We start from the raw sequence: 19,497 nt of genomic DNA on the forward strand, positions 1-19,497 counted from the left end.
TGTCTAAGTGTTGAAATTACAGCCATGTTCTGTGACACATTTATTTGGGCCAGGTTTTTTTTTTTTTTTTTGGTAAGTTTTTTTTTCTTTCATTTTACATGCCAACCACAGTTTCCCCAACCCCTCCCCTCTCTATCCCCCATCTACTCCTCAGAAAGGGTAATGCCACTCCTTATGGGGGCCATTTTCTTTCAAACCATCACACTCTTCCCCTATGTCACCGGACAGATGGGTAGAATCTGGACACTGGCTTGCTGGCTGAGGGGCTATTATAGAAAGGCCAAGTGCAGGCAGGGAGGGAGCGGGCTCCCGGGGTATCACATAGTTGGACCTGGGATACAAAACGGATGGCATGGGTGGAAAGACAGAGAAAAGCTCCCGGAGATAGCCAATTAAGGGGACAAAAGCCTCTTTAGTGAAGCCAGTCCAGGCGCAGAGTCAGCCTCAGCAATTAAGGCCGAGAGCCGTCAGAAGGACACTTGTGGAGGGGTTTGCGGGCTGTTGAAAGAAGGGTCTGGTCTCTGAGAGGGGTGCCTGCACCTGCAGGTGTGGGTCGAGTGCTTCACCCCCAGGCTCACATCACTCCAGAGCTTCCTGTTTGCTCGAGGTCCAGAATCAATTTAGGGGAAACTGAGGCCCAGATGACTCCAGGAAACAGAAATGGTTGACTTCTGTGAGGAGGCCGTCTACGGGGATAAGTCAGGGGTCAGAATAAGCAAATACTGCCCGGGTTTCCTACGTTGTATTTATTTAATTTTTTCATCTATTTATTCTGTGTCACCCGTTATTAATTCTGTAGTGTGTGTGTGTGTGTGTGTGTGTGTGTGTGTGTGTGTGTGTGTGAGAGAGAGAGAGAGAGAGAGAGAGAGAGAGAGAGAGAGAGAGAGAGAGAGAGAGAGAGAGAGGCTCTCACTATGTAGCCCCAAAATGATCTTGAACTGGCATCCTCCTGCCTTAGTCTCTCCAGAGCTAGGATTACATGCGGGTGCTACCACCTTAGCATGTAATAGGAAAGCCTATTAGGAACTCCAGATCTTCCAGCAGCCTGGGCAAGGGCATAAAGCGCGGCGACCTGGCCAGGGCCACCTAGCGCGCTCCACCCACATTCCTTGTTAGAATCAGCCCTCACCGCCACTCACGCCCTTATCGGTTCTTCATTGGTCCGATAATCTATCTTCCCGCCCCATCGTGTTTCTGCAGACCAATCATATCCCAGAAACTGACTCGCCTTGGCCGTCCCACCCCTCGCAGGCCCAGCAGAAGCGCGGGGCGGATTGGCTTGCTCGGGAGGGAGGGGCGGACACGTAAGGGGCGCGGACCACGTGTCCAAAGCGGGCAAAACGGTGACTCAGTCCGGAACCTGTGAGGGTGTAGTGACGAAAGTGCGCAGAAGGCACCTGTTGGAGGGGTTGGCTGGACTCGAACCTGGTACCGCCGGGTAAGTCCAACCGCTGCTCCTTGCAGATCGGGAAACGGAAGCCTTGCCTGACAGAGGCGGGACTCCAGTTGGTGTCAGGATGGACCGTCAGGAAGGGACTGGAACCCTCTCCGGAGCTAAGTTTTGTATCAGTCCCCGGGAGAGGGCGACTCTCACCCTTATTTCTTCCAGGAAGGAAAGGATTCCCAGAGAGGGGAGTGAAACTCACTCAAGGTCACACAGACTGGAAATCTGGGTTCCAGAAGTGTGTGCAGTGGCCACTACCGAATTAAACAGCCTCATCGCGATCCTTCCGCAGGAGGTCACCCACCTCAGCCTAGTACAGGCTTCCCCCACCGAGGACTCCTTCCAGAACCTCCACAGTGCCCTCAAATCTCTCTCTATCCAGACATCCCCACTTCTTCTTACACGCTCTCCCCCGGTTCTTTTTCGCTGTCAAATTGATCATTTTCTGTCCCAAACTCTCACCCCAGGTCCCACTTCGTCTTCAAATCATCAAACCCAGCTGGTTGGAACTTTTTTTTTCTTTTTTTAAATAAATGAACTACTAGTGTTATAAAACTGGAATAGAGCTTAGGGCATGGTGCACATGCTTGTAATGCCAGCACTCAAGTTTGCCAGGAGACTGAGCCAAGCCTTGGAGGCCAGCCAGGAGTACAAGGTGTGAAAGATCTTGTCTTTCAAACAAACAAACAAACAAACAAACAAACAAGATTGCACAACTCGTAACAGGTGTTCAGTGAAGAATAAATAGAAGATTTGTATAGGGTCTCAAGGTAGCAAAGCAGCCTGCGGTGGTGTGTGGCCGAGATAGTAGTTACCATTGCGGTCTTCCAGGGGAGACTGGGATTACAGATGTCCACGCCCACATTTGTGTAGCCGCATTTTGTTTGTGTTTTTACAAATAAAGCTTGTCTGAAAATCAGAGTGCAGAGCTAAAGCCACTAGAGGCCAGGCAGTGGTGGCACACACCTTTAGTCCCAGGATTTGGGAGTCACAAACCTTTAATCACAGCCCCAGGGAGGTGGAGACGTGGGGTGCGGTGGGGTGGGAGGGGGAATATAAGGTGGGAAGAGACAGGAGCTCAGCTGTAGTCTGAGACAGCAGTCTGGAGCAGTCAGTCTGAGGTTGCAGTCTGGATTCGTAGAGACAGGCTCGCCCCTTTGATAGAGGTGAGAACACTCATGTGGCTGCTGCGCTGCTTCTCTGACCTCTCAGCTTTCACCCGGAATATCTGACTCCGGTTTTTATTATTAAGACCAGGTAGAATTCACGTTACACATCTGGTTGAGCTTCACTCTTCTCATACGCTAAGCGGTCACTGTAGATTGAACCCCACACCCCAGCCTTCTGTTTATTTATTTACTGGAGCAAAAATCTCACTGGGTTGGCCGGGCTAGCCTTGAACTTTGGATCCTCCTGCCTCAGCCTCCCAGGGAGTAGTTAGGATGACAGGCGATGACACAAAACCCATCTTATTGAAGTTGACTGTTTCACAGATAGACTATATTACCTGAGACAGGGAGATGGCTCCGTTGGGAAAAGCCCACACATGCTGAAAGCCAGGTAGAACGGTCTGGCCAGACTATCTGAATCTATGTGCTTCAGCTGCAGTGAGAGACCCTGTCTCAAAAACAATAAGGTGGACAGCAGTAGAGGAGGACACTGACCTCTGACCTCCGTACACATGCACACACACACAAACAGAACACATTTCTTTTTAAGATTCACTTAATATTTTTATTTATGCGTGTGTGCCTGCATGGATTTTATGCACAGTACGTGCACGCAGGTGCCCATGGAGGCCAGAGGGCATTGTCTCCTAGAACCGGAGTTGGAGGAGGTTTTGAGCCACCCTGATGTTGGTGCTAGGAACCAAACCTGAGTCCTCATCTCTCTAGCCCCATGGGAACATATTTCTTAGGATAGGCACATTGGCAGATTGTGGGGCAGGTGAGACCAAGTCTCATAGTGCCCAGGCTGGCCTAGAACTGAATATATAACTAAAGATACGAGTCTTCTCATCTCCTGCCTCCATCTGCCTGGTGCAGCAGCATGCCCAGTTTATGCGTCTTTGGGGATGAGCCCCGGGTTCTGTGTACAGCCCCAGCCCCTGTCGTTGGTTTTGTTTGTTTGTTTTATTTTTGCTTTTAGAGACAAAAGATCTCTCTATGTAGCCTTGACTGTCTGTCCTGGAACCCACTGTATAGACCAGGCTGTAGATCACAGAGATCTGCCTGTCTCTGCCCCATAAGTGCTGGGACCAAAGGTCTACACCACTACACCTGGCCTGAGTTTTTGTAATAACAAATATCTGCATCCTTACCACATAGCTTAAAAAAATAGTCTGCCATTCAGCAACATCCCCCTCGGTGCCCTGCTCTGCTGGGTCCCCACCTCTCTCAGTGTTCCCTCTGCTGGGTTCCCACCTCTCTCAGTGTTCCCTCTGCTGGGTCCCCACCTCCCTCAGTGCCCCCTCTGCTGGGTCTCTGTGTCCCCACACTCCACTGAATGAATAGGTGGTGACCGAGTACAAACAAATCCACACAGAGATGGTGGAGAAAAGCTGCAGAAAAAGCCCAGTGGGAACCCCAGTTCTGCAGCAGTTAGAGGACCCAGCACCAACACGGCCTCCTAGGAACACTGACTGATGCATGCCATGGCTTGTGAAACCTCCAACCCTGTGTGTGTACAGACACTAGGGAGAAGCCCTTTGGCACACAGGTTTCTCTCTTGTCAGAGTGTTACTGGGCAGGTGGCTTCACCTTATCTCTTTGTTTTGAATTGTGGGAAAATACCTATAAAATGAACTTGCCCACTTGTCTGGGGAGATGGCTCATTCAGCCAAGTGCATACCGTACAGACATGAACACCATGCAGAGAGCCAGCATGGGTTCAGATCCCTGGCCCTGATAGAAATGGCTGGGCATGGCGGCACGTGCTTGTTGCCCCACAGTGGAGGGCAGAGAGATTCTGGTTTAGTGAGAGACCTTGTCTAAGGCAATAAGATGAAGAGCAGTAGAGGAAGATACTGGACATCCTGCTGCAGCCACACAGGCCTGCACATGCATTCGTGTGCACGCGCGTGCGCGCGCACATACACACACACACACACACACACACGTGACAAAGTGGACAGCACCCGAGGAACATAGCAGGTTGTCCTCTGGTCTCCACAAGTGCCATGTGTACGCCCACATTGTTCTGGCCCCCCACCCAGACACAAAGCCACAGGCTCAACAGCCAGGGGTGGGGGAGGGGTTTGAGGTGACTGCTAAAGGATGCAGCCATGATGAGGCCCTGTGCCTGGGTTAATGGTGATGGGCACACACATAGATGTGCCCTCTGTGCATTTAACCTTCAATTTTGCTGTAAAATTTTTATTAATTTTGTGTTGTTTAATAGTCTTCATTTTTATTTAAAATTATTACTTTATTTTACATGTGTGGGTGGCCATCGAATCCCTCGGAACTGGAGTTACAGGTGGTTGTGAGCTTCCATGGTGCCGGGAATCAAACCCAGGTCCTCTGCAAGAGCAGCCAGTGCCCTTAACTGCCAAGCCATCTCTCCAGCCCCTTCATTGGCTTTTTAAGACAAAGTCTTATTCCATATTCCTAGTTGGCCTGGAGCTCCCTTTTTAATCCCAGGCTGGCTTTGAACACTCAGCCTCCTGAGTGCAGAAATTACAGCCATGGGTCATTCTGGACATTCCCTGTGAGTGGTCTCATGGACCTTCTTAGGGACCCTTTACGCTGAATACCGCACTTTTTGGCTTCGCCTGAGTGGTCGTGCCTGGGAGAGCGTCATTGTGACTGGGTGATATGCCATTGTGTGGGTAGCTTTCCGAGTCCCAGCAGGACGTTCAGCAACAGTGGTTGTTGTTGGTGGTGGTGGTGGTTATTCGTTTGTTTTGAGACAGGGTTTCTCTGTGTAACCCCTGACTGTCCTGGAATTCAATCTGTAGACCAGGTTGGCCTCAAACTTAAAGATATCTGCCTGTCTCTGCCTCATGAGTGCTGGGATTAAAGACATTAAAGACATGTACCACCACCGCCCTCAGCAACAGTGTTTTATACGTGGGTAAACGGAGGCTGGCATGCAACCGTTGACTTTTCTGGAAGTCTGGCTTTAAGGTCTCAAAGAGCCTGACTGGCGGCATGCGCTATTAGCCAGAGCTACATAGCTCGTTTTAATCTCAAAGATAATGTCCCAGATTTGTGTGCTCCGGGGCAGGTTGGGGGCGGAGGCCTCAGGGAGCTCCAGTAGTGACAGGTGAGAGTGGGGAAGGCACTTGTTGACATTGTACAACCTTAGTGCAGGAGAGAGCTGGGGAGGGCATCGTGGAGGGGGACACAGGGCTGAGGCAGGTATCTATGCTCAGATCTAAAACAGGGCGGAGGGAGAGAGGAAGGGAGGAAGGAGGGAGGGAGGGAGAAAAGGAGGGAAGAAAAAAGGAAGGGAGGGAGAAAAGTAAGAAAGGGAGGGAGCAACTCTCGGGCCAAGGACAGCAGATGCAAAGGCCTGGAGGTGGGAGCAGGAGCACAAGGTGCAGGGGCCACAGAACCAAGTGAGGGAACCCTGGATGAGTTTGAACCCTCATACCCGGCTGCATCGTGCAAAGCTCCAGTGATTGACCTTACTGGAGCAGCGAGGGCACGAAGAAAAGGTAGATACAGGGATACGCGAGCATGAGCATGCGGCTGGATGGCCTTCTAATGAAGAAGCTCCAGCATCACCCTGCCTCACAGCCTCCCGATCTTTATCATCTACAGCGGAACAGAGAAGCGGTTATTCATACAGATAAACAAGGGGGTGGGGGGTGTTGGATATCGATGCACAAAGAGGCAGGTTTAGCTGGCTGAAGTAGGAGCAGTCTCCATAGGCAGGGAGCAGTCTCCGTAGGCAGGGGGGAGTCTCTGTAGGCAGGGGGCAGTCTCTGTAGGTAGGGGACAGTCCTTGTAGGCAGGGGCAGTCTCCGTAGGCAGGGGACAGTCTCTGTAGGTAGGGGGGAGTCTCCGTAGGCAGGGGCAGTTTCGTCCCAACTGGGGGAACAAAGCAGTGGTGGACATTTCTGTACACACTGTCAGTATTCCTGCTCAGGCCTGAAGAAGGCTTTGTCCATTTCCCATGGGTCTGAGGGTTTGATTTTTGTCATGGTCGTGAGCATGCCAACAGTTCCCATTCACCGAAGACTTTTCTTGAATCCCTACAATCCCACCTGACCCTGCCTACTGTCCCTCCGTCCACCCCAGACCATGGCAGCAGCCAGGGCTAGCCTGGGCCGGATCCTCCCAGAGTCCTCCATCCTGTTCCTGTGTGACCTGCAGGAGAAGTTCCGTCCCAGCATAGCCTATTTCCCTCAGATCGTGTCGGTGGCCGCTCGAATGCTCAAGGTACCAACTACATTCGTCTTGTAAGACCCAGGGGTTCAGGCCCAAGCCCTCCTCCCCAGACCCGGAATCCAGTCCGCAGCCCTCATCCTTGGGATCAGCCCTATGTGTCCTTTCTCATGTAGGTGGCCCGGCTGCTAGATGTGCCTGTCTTGCTGACGGAGCAGTACCCACAAGGCCTGGGTCCCACAGTTCCAGAGCTGGGCGCTCAGGGCATTAAGCCAGTGAGTAAGACGTGCTTCAGCATGGTGCCCACCTTACAGAAGGAGCTGGATGGCCGGCCCCAGCTGCGCTCGGTGTTGCTCTGTGGCATTGAGACCCAAGTCTGCATCTTGGTGAGACCCTTGCCTGTCCCCTGGGCTCCCCATTCTCACCTCCTGGCCCTCCCTTCTTCCTTGGGGTGTTGGTTGAGCCTCCTCATCCCCAGTTCTGACTGGGGAGTCCCTCGCTGGGAGAGCTATTTGTACTCTGGGTCTGGACCTGGACCTCTCTGCTCTTAGAACACGGCCCTGGACCTCCTGGAGCGGGGACTGCAGGTCCATGTGGTGGTGGACGCCTGCTCTTCTCGAAGGTGAGAGGGTCACGGTGGGGATGGCCCCGGCCATGTATGTCAGGCACACCACAGCATGGATGCCTGCCCTCTCTCTCTTTCCTGTAGCCAGGTCGACCGGCTGGTGGCACTGGCCCGCATGAGGCAGAGCGGGGCTTTCCTCTCCACCAGCGAGACACTCATTCTGCAGCTTGTGAGGGACGCTGCCCACCCCCAGTTCAAGGAGGTAAAGGGCCCTTTGGGTTTCTGTGAATAGAAGGATACTTCCTATTTGAGAAAGGGTCTCCTGTGTACCAGGCTCTCCTAGGACACACCGTGTGGCCAAGGGCGGCTTTAAACTCTCGCTGTTTGTGTCTCTGCCTATTTTATGTATACTTGAGAGGAAGAGAGAGAGAGAGAGAGAGAGAGAGAGAGAGAGAGAGAGAGAGAGAGAGAGAGAGAATGTGGTCAGAGGGAGTCAGTGAGGGAGTCAGTTCTCTCCTTCACCTCCCATGTTGGGTCCCAGGATAGTATGCAGATCACAGGTGCCCATGCTCACTGAAGCATTTTGCTAGCCCTGGCCCTTTCTGGTTGTTTGTTGCTGTTTCATTGGTTGCTCATGGGAATTTCCTGCCTCAGCCTCCTGAGCGCTAAGATTACAGCTGTGCTCAAGTATGCCATACTGAAAAGTAGCATTTCTTTTCTTTTCCTTTTTCTTTCTTTTTTATTTATTTATTTTTGTTTGTTTTTAGAAACAGAGTTTCTCTGTGTAGCTTTGGAACTTATTTTGGAACTCATTCTGTAGACCAGGCTGGCCTCGAGCTCAGAGATCCTCCTGCCTCTGCCTCCTGAGTGCTGGGATTAAAGGTGTGCGTCACCACCGCCCGGCAAGAAATATTATTTCTTTGGGCTTTGGAAAAATCCAGGTATTGAGAGAGGCTGTTCATTCGCTCCCAGCGGGTAAAGGCTGCGATAGCGATATTATATTAGGTAGCACAGCGGAGTGTGACCAGCCAGGAGGCCCCTCAGGCCCCCTGGAATCAGTAGGAGGACTTAACTGGAACGCAGCAGTGGAGATGCGGGATTTGCGCTTTTTGGTCTAGTTATCTGGACAGAAATTGATGCCGGTAATGGGGTTGGTTACTCCTGTTCAACCAAGAGGGACTTGTGTGAATGAACCTGAGAATTCAAGGTCACAGTTTGGGCCAGTGTGGGAGCTGAGGGCTTAAAGGAATGGTGGGAAAGTTGAGAATAGTGAAGAAGAGGAAGGTGTAGGCAAGAGGCCCTAAGACAGAGCCGTCCACCATTAGGGGTCCAAGGCAGCTGAGCAGACCAAGATGGCAGGTGATGAGCTCAGCCAGGCAGGCGCAGTGAGAAGCAGACGAAAAGGAACACCGTCTTTTTTCTCCTGTTTTTGTGTACCTGTGTGGAGAGTGGGTGTATGTGAGCATTCGCATGTATGTGGTGAGCATACATGTGTGTACACACATGTGGAGGCCTGAGGTTGGTGTCCTTGATTGCTTTTCCACATGGAGGCAGGGTCTCCATGTCAGTCCTGCACCTTGAGCCTGTGGCTAGTCTCACCATACAGCTTGTTCTGGGGTTCCCGTCTCTGCCTACAGCCAGTTTAGGTGGGTTCTTCACACTTGGACACCGAATCACCCCCTCAGCCTTTCTTTTTCCTTTATTATTATCTGTGTGGCTTTGGAACCTGTCCTGGAACTTGCTCTGTAGACCAGACTGGTCTCAACTTCTCAGAGATCCGCCTGCCTCTGCCTCCCAAGTGTTAGGATTAAAGACATGCACCACCACCACCTGACCTATTTTGTTATTATTTTTTTAAAGATTTAGTTATTAAGTATATAGTGTTCTGTCTGCATTTTTACCTGTAGGCCAGAAGAGGGCACAAGATCTCATTATAGATGGTTGGGAGCTACCATGTGGTTGCTGGGAATTGAACTCAGGACCTTTGGAAGAGCAGCCAGTGCAATTAATCACTGAGTCATCTCTCCTACCCCCAGGAAAACTTTTAGGAGAGTCATTGGCTGGGGGAAAGAGGCTGCCATGAGGACCAGGGAAAAGGGCAAATTTATTATTATTATTATTATTTTGAGACAGGGTTTCTCTGTAGCTTTGGAGCCTGTCCTGGAACTAGCTCTTGTAGACCAGGCTATCCTTGAACTCACAGAGATCCACCTGCCTCTGCCTCCCGAGTGCTGGGATTAAAGGCATGCGCCACCACTGCCCAGCAAGATGGGTGATTCTTGACTTCTGACTCAGACCTTCTCTGCCTACAGATCCAGAAGATCATTAAGGAACCAGTCCCAGACAGTGGGCTGCTGGGCCTCTTCCAAGGCCAGAACCCCCTCTTGCTGAACTCCAAACCCTGACTTGAGGGGGAAGCATCCTTTTCCCTCATCTCTGAATCCCAGGAGACCACCCTGAGGCCTGCCCGGTTGGAGGGGAGGGGTGGCTATGCCTCCTGCTTGAACAACTGGATTTGGAAATGCAAATGAGACTTCTGAGTGTGGAAGGGGTGGGGCAGGGGGTTGACTGAGGAGAGGTGGACCAGGGACTCAGCTCAGGGCCACCTCAAGAGATGGAAAAATCAAAGAAAAGGCTAAGAAGCCTCACAGACTGGAACCCCAGACTCTGAATAAACGTTGATGCGACTGTGCACCAAACCATTGGGTTTGTGGGGCATCACAGTGGCTCCTGGGGTGTGCAAGTGGGAGAATAAAATGAGGTGAAGTGAGGAGAAGGGCTAGCCACTACCCCTGGCCAGTTTTGAGTCTGAGCCTGCCTTCCAACCATCCAGATATGTGGACCCCAGTCCCTGCAGCTCCTATGGGAGGGAGGAATCCTAGGCCTCCCTTCTGGGCCTGAGAGCTGGAGGACTGGACAGCAACCCCACCCCCACCCCAGGCCATCTCCCAAACCCAAGAATGTGTGTCTTGGACAAAGAGACACACGGACATACGTACAGGAAGGCAGGACCTGCTGTGGTCAGGACAAGGACTGGGAGAGCGAGGCATGATGGCGCAGGTCTGCAAACCAAGCACTGCCTTAAAAAAGTCTTGCTGGGAGGTGGTGGCACATACCTTTAATCCCAGCACTCGGGAGGCAGAGGCAGGCGGATCTCTGTGAGTTCGAGACCAGCCTGGTCTACAGAGTGAGTTCCAGGACAGGCTCCAAACATATACAGAGAAACCCTGTCTCAGAACCACCTCCTGGCCCCAAGATTCCCAAATAAAAACCAAGTCCAGATTCTCCCCAGCTCAGAGCCCCCAGTCACACTGGCCTGCCTTAGTCCCCAGAGTCCCACCTCAGTGGCTTTGCTGTTCCTGCTCCTGGATCCCGCGCCTTCCTACAACTTGCTTCCGCTCAGCGTCTGAGACCACACCCTGACCGGTCGATGTCCAGGAGCCAATCAGTCAGCGGCACATTTTATTTATATCCCAACACCCATTCTGATCAGAAATTCGCATTTCATCTGGCTGTGGAAGCTCTCTGAGGGTTCTCATGTATTCTCTCTCTCAACTCCCACACCCTGTTTAAGCGCCACAAGGTGGGGCTCTTGTCCACCTTTGTCTACTGCAGGGTCATAACACCAAGAATTGGGGGACTATTGAGAGAGAGAGAAAGAGCAGACACCAGGGAGAGAAGAGTGGGGGAGGGAAGGGGAGGCAGCCTGTGCTGGGAAGGGAGAAAGGAAAATTCATAGGCAGGGAGTGGACAGAGGGGCCCTGGGCCTGGGAGCAGAGCTCCTGGTGGTACCCAGTGAGTGTCTGGGATTGGTCTGTTTTACAGGTTTGTGGATTCTGGGGCTGGAACCCCGGACTGCTTGCACATTGGGCACACAGTCTACCAGCTGAGCTGCACATCTCAGATCTGTCAAGAGGGGAGATTGGGTCGGGCCTGTGTCTTGAATAGGTTTCAAAGGGTCCCCCAGTCATCCAGAATTCCTGTAGGATCCCAGGCACAAGGTGCCTCCTGACTGTCCACCCAACCCCAGCCTAGAGCTGTAGGCTCCAGACTTCCCCCGTGGGCATTCTGGGGAGGGGCCAGAGGACTGGAGAACCTTGGAGCCTGCACTGGGGTTGGGTCTCTCTGGTTTCCTGGGCCTGGAGCATGAGAGATGACTTCAGATGCCTTGTAGGGTGTCTGGCAGAAGTCTTCGGTAGCCACCAGGGGACATGCAGGAGTGAGCAGAATGTCATCAAAGAGATCAAGGGTCGAGGTGTCCAGAGCAGCTAGACTTAGGCTGGGGCCGTCGTCGTGGGGCACTTCCACAGGGGTCTCAGCACAGGCCACCCCCAGGAAGGGGGATGGAGGCGGTGGAGGTGGTCTTCTGGGTGGTGGTCTCTGGGGAGGTGCTTTTTGAGACAGGATGGACAGGGCCAGGTGCTGGGTGGCGGCTTCAATCTTGGCAAACTGCCTGGGGTGGGCGGGGGAAAGAGAGAAAGGGAGAGAGAGAGGGAGAGAGAATTTCAGCTTTGCCTGCAAAAGACCTCTCTTCTAGTTACCCCGGCTTTACCCAGAGATACTGTTCCTTCTTTTCAACCCTCCCTTCTTTTTCCTCCAGGCTCATTTCCTGGCCCCTGCCTTTGTTTTCTTGAGTCTGGCAAGTCAATATGTCTTCTCAGGAAGGTTTTGATTGCTGTAGGGTTGTGCACTGTGCATCTTGACGGTGGAGATTTATTATCGCCCTATTCTAATATATAAAAACAAACCGTCTCGGGGGAAGAGCACCTTTCCAATCAATAATTGCAAAGGGAGCTGTGGGCCGGCGCGTGCCACCATGTGGAGTGCGTCCTACAGTGAGGCCCACTCCCTGTGTCTCCTGCCAGAAGCTAAGATGCTGGTGTCTCCTGGCACTTCCAGCCCTCAGCATCACATGGGTGGCTTCATAAACAACTGGGGCGGTGATGTGGGAGTGATTTCTTTATAATCTGTTGCTTTCATTGGTTAATTAATAAAGAAACTTCCTAGGCCCATTTGATAGGCCAACCCTTAGGTGGGTGGAGTAGACAGAACAGAATGCTGGGAGAAAGAAGCTGAATCAAGGAGTCGCCATGATTCTCCCACTCCAGACAGACGCAGGTTAAGATCATTCCTGGTAAGCCAGCTCGTGGTACTACACAGAATATTAGAAATGGGTTAGATCAATATGTAAGAGCTAGCCAATAAGAGACTGGAACTAATGGGCCAGGCAGTGATTAAAAGAATACAATTCTGGTGTAATTATTTTGGGGCATAAGCTAGCCATGCGGGCGGCCGGGTGCCGGGGACGCAGCCCCACCGCTCTTATTTCAACAGGGCGGAGCTGTGCCCCCCAATTCTTTTATTTCTTTTTTTGTTTCTTTTATTAAATTTATTTATTTATTAAAGATTTCTGCCTCCTCCCCGCCACCGCCTCCCATTTCCCTCCCCCTCCCCCAGTCAAGTCCCCAATTCTTTTATTTCTAAAAATTAAATATTATGTAACTTAAAAAAACCCACCTATTTTGTGTGTATGTTCCCTCCGCCTCCTTCCTGCCCATCTCTCCACACCACACACAACGGTCAGAGGACTGCTTTATATGGATTTTGTTTAAAAAACGTCTTTAAGTGTGTATGTATTTATGGGAGTGTGCCTGGTTGCCTGTAGAGGCCAGAGGAGGGTTACAGGGGTGGCGAGCCACCTGGTATGTGCTGAGAGCTGCACCTGGCCCCTGGAAGAGCAGGAGGGTGTTTAACCAGAGCCATCTCTCCAACCCTGTTCTTCATAGCTGACTCAAGAAGTCAGGCTTGGTTGCAAGTGTCTCCACGCTGAGCTGTCTAGCTGGCCTACAGTGCCTTATCTGTATATATGTGTATTCTGTGAGAGTCGGTCGAGACGGGAAAGCTAGAAACGGACCGTGAGAGGAGAAACGGAGAAACACGGCTCTAGGGAAGGGAGCTGAGGAGAGCAGCAACAGCTGAGATGCAGAAGGGGCAGGCGGTGGACGACTGTGGGAGGATGAGACCAGCACAAACTGAGTGTGTGTGAAAATGCCACCGGTGGGCTGGAGAGCTGGCTCAGGGGCTCACAGCGCAGGCTGCTCTGCTAGAGGACCTGGGTTCCATCCCCAGCACAACTCTTACATGGAGGTTCACAGGCATCGGTAACTCCAGTCCCAAGGGAGACGACGCCCTCTTTTGGCCTCTGGGGGCACTACATGGTGTGTGGTGCACAGACACAAGCAGCAAAACACATAAAACATAAAGCTTTAAAACCCCACAAGGAAGCCGGGCGGTGGTGGCACACGCCTTTAATCCCAGCACTCGGGAGGCAGAGGCAGGTGGATCTCTGTGAGTTCGAGACCAGCCTGGTCTACAAGAGCTAGTTCCAGGACAGGCTCCAAAGCCACAGAGAAACCCTGTCTCGAAAAACCAAAAAAAAAAAAAAAAGAACAACAACAACAACAAAAAAAAAACCCACAAGGAAACCAGTTACTTTGTATACTAATTTAATTTGTATACTATTTTTTGAAATTAAATTTTAAAAGAGAGGGAAATAGCCACACCTGTAATAAAGAGTCTACACACAAGACCGACTGATTCACACATTAGGATGTTGCAGACTCAAGAGACAAACCATTCCAGGCTAGCTTAGTTCTGTTAATAACTATTCATAGCAGGTGCTGTGGCTCATGCCTGTAGTCCCAGTATTGGAAAATGGAGGCAGGAGGATCAAGCATCCAGTGTCACCCTTGGTCATATATTGAATTTGGAGATAGCCTGGGCTATATGGGATCCCACATCAACAAAGTAAGAATTCCAGAGAGAGGGCTGGAGAGATGGCTCAGTGGTTAAGAGCATTGCCTGCTCTTCCAAAGGTCCTGAGTTCAATTCCCGGCAACCACATGGTGGCTCACAACCATCTGTAATGAAGTCTGGTGCCCTCTTCTGGCCTGCAGACATACATGGAGACAGATTATTGTATACATAATAAATAAATAAATATTTAAAAAAAAAAGAATTCCAGAGAGAGAAAAGAGAGGGAGATATGGAGAAAGGGAGGGAGGGAAAAAGGAGGAGGAAGGAAGGGAGGGAGGGAGGGAGGATATTAAATAATCAAAATCAGATGGGCACGGTGCTACCCATATGTAATCTCAATCTTCTGGGACGCTAAAGCAGGAGAATTAGTGGGCGTTTGAGATCAATCTGGCTCACATAATAAGTACCAGGACAAAGAAATACTCTATCTCAAAATAACAGCAACAACAACAACACACACACGCATGCACACACACATAAATTTTAGGATAATTCCTCCCTTAGGGTTGGGAATATAACTCAGTTGGAGTGCTTTCCTAGTGTGCACAAATCCCTGGGCACCGAATACACTGAGTGTGGTGGTGCACACCTGATAGTGGAGGCAGGAGGATCAGAAGCACACTCGTTGTCAGTGAGTGCTAAAGTGCTAACTCACTACGAATTAATAGTCAGGTGCTTATTAGAGCACGTGGTACACGTAAGTGTCATATGTAGCTGTCATCACTACCATCATCTTCATTATAGCCAGCATTATTATTGCCACCATAATCGTCATCATTGTCACCATCATCCCCATCATACCTTCACCATCTTGATTATCATCACCATCATCACTGTCACTGTCATTACAACTGTCACCATCAGCACCATTGTTGTTATCACCACCATCCATCATCACCTTATCATCACCATCACCATCATTACCTTCCTCTCATCACCACCACCATCCATCATCACCATCACTACAACCATCACCATCCATCATCACCTTATCATCACCATCACCATCATTACCTTCCTCTCATCACCACCACCATCCATCATCACCATCACTACAACCATCACCATCCATCATCACCTTATCATCACCATCACCATCATCACCTTCCTCTCATCACCATCCATCATCACCTTATCATCACCATCACCATCGTTACCTTCCTCTCATCACCATCACCATCCATCATCACCTTCCTCTCATCACCATCCATCATCACCTTATCATCACCATCACCATCCGTCATATCACCTTCCTCTCATCACCACCACCATCCATCATCACCATCACTACAACCATCACCATCACCATCCATCATCACCTTCCTCTCATCACCACTGCCATCCATCATAACTATCACTGTCATCACCATCCTGATTATCATCACCATGACCATCATTACCATTACCATTATGTCATTACAGCCGCTACCGACACCATCATCACCTTCCTGCCATCACCATCACTATCATCACCACCATCACCTTCAGCAACATCACCACCACCACCCTATCTTCAGCACCAGTGCGTTTACCCTGGCTCTGCCTACCGTTCAGAGCTGAGTGTGCCCCCCACCTTCTCCAAGTCTTTGCGCAAACCTGCTCTCTCAGCGAGTCTTCCCTGACCTCCTGCTTTAGAACAGCCACACTCCCTCCTAGCCCATTCCTCCTCCATAGCGTTTGCCACCTTCTAATGCAGCCTAATTTTTAAAGTCCAGGTAAAAACTTAGGTAACATGAAATTCACTGTTTTGCTTGTTTTGAGACAGGGTCTGTGCGTAGCCCAGGCTGGACTTGAAATCCTTGTGTAGCAGAGGATGACCCTGAATTGCTGATTTTCTCTCGTCATTGAACTGGTGTGGTGGTGTACGTCGGTGACTCCAGAAGTTTGAAGCAGAAGGATCAGGGTCAGGAGTTCAAGGTCATCCTTTGCTATATAATTGAGTTTGAGGCCAGCCCGGGAATACAAGACCCTTTGTCAAAAAGGGGGGGTCAGTTAATCCATGGGTGTTCAGGATACTCTGGTCGCCCTGCCTCCACCTCCTGGGTGCTGTGATCACAGGCTGCTGACCATGCTTGGTTTCACACTGTGGTGAGGACACAACCTGAGCTTCATTCATGCTAAGCAAGCACAGCACAAGGCTGGCACAAAATGGTTTCAGCTTTGTATTATTGTAACGTGTAGTTCGATATTGGGATACGTTGTTAACAAATGCACTTATGTGAAACATCATTTCTACCCACACTTCTCGCTTTATGTTATTTTGCTAATTGACTCTATAGTTTTTATACTATGGAAAAGACACCATACAGAAAGCAAATCTGAGTGGGTTTTTTTGAATACAAATAAAGCAGAAGAGACAATTTAAAACATCAACAATGAGTTTTGCCCAGGAACTTCTAAGGAACAAACAGGTCCATAGTGACTCAAGAAAATGTATTTGCAGGGTGTGGTGGCACACACATTTGCACTCACCTTTGACCCCAGCACTTAGGAGGCAGAGACAGGTGCATCTCTGGAGTTCAAGGCCAGCCTGGTCTACAGAGTGAGTTCCAGGACAGTCAGGGCTACACAGAGACACCCTGTCTCAAAAAGGGGGTGGAGGGCTGGAAAGATGTCTTGGCAGTTAAGAGCCCTGCCTGCTCTTCTGGAGGTCCTGAGTTCAATTTTAATCTACCACATGGTGACTCACAACCATCTGTAATGAGATCTGGTACCCTCTTCTGGAATGCAGGAGTTCACGTAGGCAGAACACTGTATACATAAATAAAATCTTTGAAAAATGTTTAAAAATGCTTGAAAAAGTGGCAGTCAGCTGTGGAGCACATGTGAGTGTAGTTGCCCATGGAGGCCAGAAGAGGGCTCCAGACCTCCAGTGTAGGTGATGGGAACTGACCGTGTGTCCTGTGGAAGAGCAGTGCCCCCTCTCAGCCTCTGAGCCCACTCTGTACGCCTTCAAGATTGAACTTTACACTACAGGAATGATAATAATAATAAACCCTTGTTTTTCTTTGCCAAAAATCTGTTAATCGTTATAGTTTCTATTTTGTTCTATTTTGAATAAAATGATGTGTTCTGTACGCATACACAGCATACACCAAATTAAAAATAAATGTCAAAATACCATACATAACAATATTTCTCAACTTCCTAGTGCTGTGACCCTTTAATATAGTTCCTCATGTTGTGGTGACCCCTAATCATGCATTTATTTTTATTGCTTCTTCATAACTGTAATTTTGCTGTTGTTATGAATCATAATGCAAATATCTTATATGTAGGGTATCTGACCTCTGTGAAAGGGTCATTCGGATCCCAAAGGGATCAAGACCCACAGGTTGAGAACCTTGAAAAAGAGTCAGGTAGTCACCTGGACAGGTGACTGCGGCAGATGAGGCAGAACCTCACAACCCAATTCGTTCTGCTTTTCAAAACTGGATGTTTGATGGACCTACTTGTAATGATTTAAAATACATAGTTCAAAACTGGAGTTCTTTTCCTACCTACCTAGTAACACACACACACACACACACACACACACACACGCGCGCGCGCGCGCGCGCGCGCGCTCTCCCATCAGCCCTCCCTCCACACCTGCTTTTTTGACACAAGATCTCACTATGTAGTCCAGGAAAGCCTTGAACTTCATGTATAGACCAGGCTGGCATGGAACTAGCAGCAATCCTCCTGCCTCGGCCTCTGGAGTGCTAGTGTTGGGGTTATAGGCAATTGCCACCACATTAGACCAGTGTTCACTATCTTCTAAAAGCAATGTCTCTAATTAGCTCCGGGACTTTCATCCCCTTCAAAGGGGACCTCTTACCTGTAACCACTGCCTCCCTGCCGGTGTGTGCCTGGCAGCTTTGTGGGGTCTTCATGGCATCCGACTGGACGGCTGAGGTGAACTTTCTTCTGAATCGCCTTTTCAAGGTATGTCCACACGGTGGCGCCATACCCTCTCATTTATTTACTTCACTTGTGAGGTAACCTAACCTGGTTGGCCTCTTACATGCTACAGTAAACTGGCTGCAAACTCAGCCATCCTCCTGCCTCGGTCTCAGGAGTGTTAGGATTACAGTCGTGTGCCACACTCATAGCAATCCTCCTGCTTCGGCCTCAGGAGTGTTAGGATTACAGTTGTGTGCCACAATGCTTGGCTCATATATTTATTTATTCAGGCCATTTCTTACCTTTTACCACCCCACAGGGACTCAGTGCCCGCTTAGAGATTTCCTTGATCCTGCTCAGTGATGAGTGTTGACTGAAGCGCACAGAAGAAGGTGCTTGGCAAACGCACGCTAAACGGTGCTAAATCCAGTCTAGGGGCCTCCCGGGGCCCACCCCGTGCCTCCCCTCCAGTGCCCTCCTCACCTGCAGATCTGGTTGTGTAGAAACCTCCGGTGGTTGGGCTTGCGCTTGGGGGGCCGGGTACGCCTGGGCTGCAGGGCTCGCAGGATGTGGGCTGAAGCCCCGCTCACAAAAGCGCACAACTCTCGGGGCCCTGGTTCAGAGAGCCCAGGGGCCGCAGGGAATCCAGGGTGCATGACCGGTTGCTCTGCAGTCACAACGCAGATCAGAAATCAAACCCCAAAACCGGGATGGGACAGGAGGAGCATCCGGACTCAAGTCTGGCACTTTAGAATGAGAAGCTCCCCTGGCAGATAGGGTGAGCCTCCCTCTGTGCCTGTCCCACCGCAGATGCTGGACTCCGATGTCTGCAGGTGAGGGGCTGTTATAGGAAGGCGGGGGCAGGGTGGAAAGGGTGCTACGCATCTCCTATGTGCCCAATTAACACATAGTTGGGCCTAGGATATAAAACGGGGGCGCGTGGGTGCACAGGAAGAGAAAAGCTCTCGGAGGTAGCCAATTAAGGGGACAAAAGCCTCTTTAGCAAGGCCAAGGCAGGCACAGAGTCAACCACAGCGATTAATGTCGAGGACCTTTAGGAGACTTGGGGAGGGGTTTGCCGGTGGTTGGAAGAAGAGTCCAGTCTCTGAGAGGGGTGCCAGCACCTCTAGGCCCAAGTCAAGAACTCCACATCGGTCCACCACCCCAGGCTCACCCCATCCTGGGGTCTACTTCTTTGTCCTGAGGCAGAATCATGAAGAAGAAATTGAGGCCTCTGGTCTCTGGGCTGCAGGAGGAACAGAGTTCCAGGACTATATAGATAATCTCTCTCTCTCTCTCTCTCTCTCTCTCTCTCTCTCTCTCTCTCTCTCTCTCTCTCTTCTCTGTCTCTCTCCCCGCCCCCTCGTGTGTGTGTGTGTGTGTGTGTGTGTGTTATCATCTAGTGAGGCACACACAGGGCAGGCAAGTTGCCAGGCAGAGGAGGAGGGTGGAGA

The 19,497-nt window shown here is 50.6% G+C and overlaps 2 protein-coding genes across 2 annotated transcripts; one reads left to right on the forward strand and one right to left on the reverse strand.

Annotated features, from left to right (window-relative positions):
• Positions 1–1,314: 1,314 nt before the first annotated feature.
• LOC130869754 (isochorismatase domain-containing protein 2A) lies at positions 1,315–10,069 on the forward strand. The gene is made up of 6 exons (XM_057762168.1): positions 1,315–1,438; positions 6,691–6,831; positions 6,954–7,163; positions 7,329–7,399; positions 7,487–7,604; positions 9,655–10,069. The coding sequence occupies exons 2-6, from the start codon at positions 6,694–6,696 to the stop codon at positions 9,745–9,747; spliced, it is 630 nt and encodes a 209-aa protein (XP_057618151.1). The 5' UTR covers positions 1,315–1,438; positions 6,691–6,693; the 3' UTR covers positions 9,748–10,069.
• A 1,224-nt stretch (positions 10,070–11,293) lies between these two features.
• C2H19orf85 (chromosome 2 C19orf85 homolog) lies at positions 11,294–18,699 on the reverse strand. Its single transcript, XM_057763149.1, has 2 exons — positions 18,527–18,699; positions 11,294–11,795 (listed from the first exon to the last, which is right to left on the reverse strand). The coding sequence occupies exons 1-2, from the start codon at positions 18,697–18,699 to the stop codon at positions 11,294–11,296; spliced, it is 675 nt and encodes a 224-aa protein (XP_057619132.1).
• Positions 18,700–19,497: the final 798 nt, after the last annotated feature.

This window comes from Chionomys nivalis, chromosome 2, assembly GCF_950005125.1.
Source record: "Chionomys nivalis chromosome 2, mChiNiv1.1, whole genome shotgun sequence".
Classification (NCBI taxonomy): Eukaryota; Metazoa; Chordata; class Mammalia; order Rodentia; family Cricetidae; genus Chionomys; species Chionomys nivalis.

Bases quoted from the DNA above. Each gene is read 5' to 3' on its own strand.
- C2H19orf85 (XM_057763149.1), bottom strand. From the start codon at position 18,699: ATGCACCCTGGATTCCCTGCGGCCCCTGGGCTCTCTGAACCAGGGCCC. The intron at 11,796-18,526 runs GTGAGGAGGGCA...CGCCCACCCCAG, and splicing joins CTACACAACCAGATCTGCAG to GCAGTTTGCCAAGATTGAAG.
- LOC130869754 (XM_057762168.1), top strand. From the start codon at position 6,694: ATGGCAGCAGCCAGGGCTAGCCTGGGCCGGATCCTCCCAGAGTCCTCC. The intron at 6,832-6,953 runs GTACCAACTACA...TTTCTCATGTAG, and splicing joins TGGCCGCTCGAATGCTCAAG to GTGGCCCGGCTGCTAGATGT. The intron at 7,605-9,654 runs GTAAAGGGCCCT...CTCTGCCTACAG, and splicing joins CCCACCCCCAGTTCAAGGAG to ATCCAGAAGATCATTAAGGA.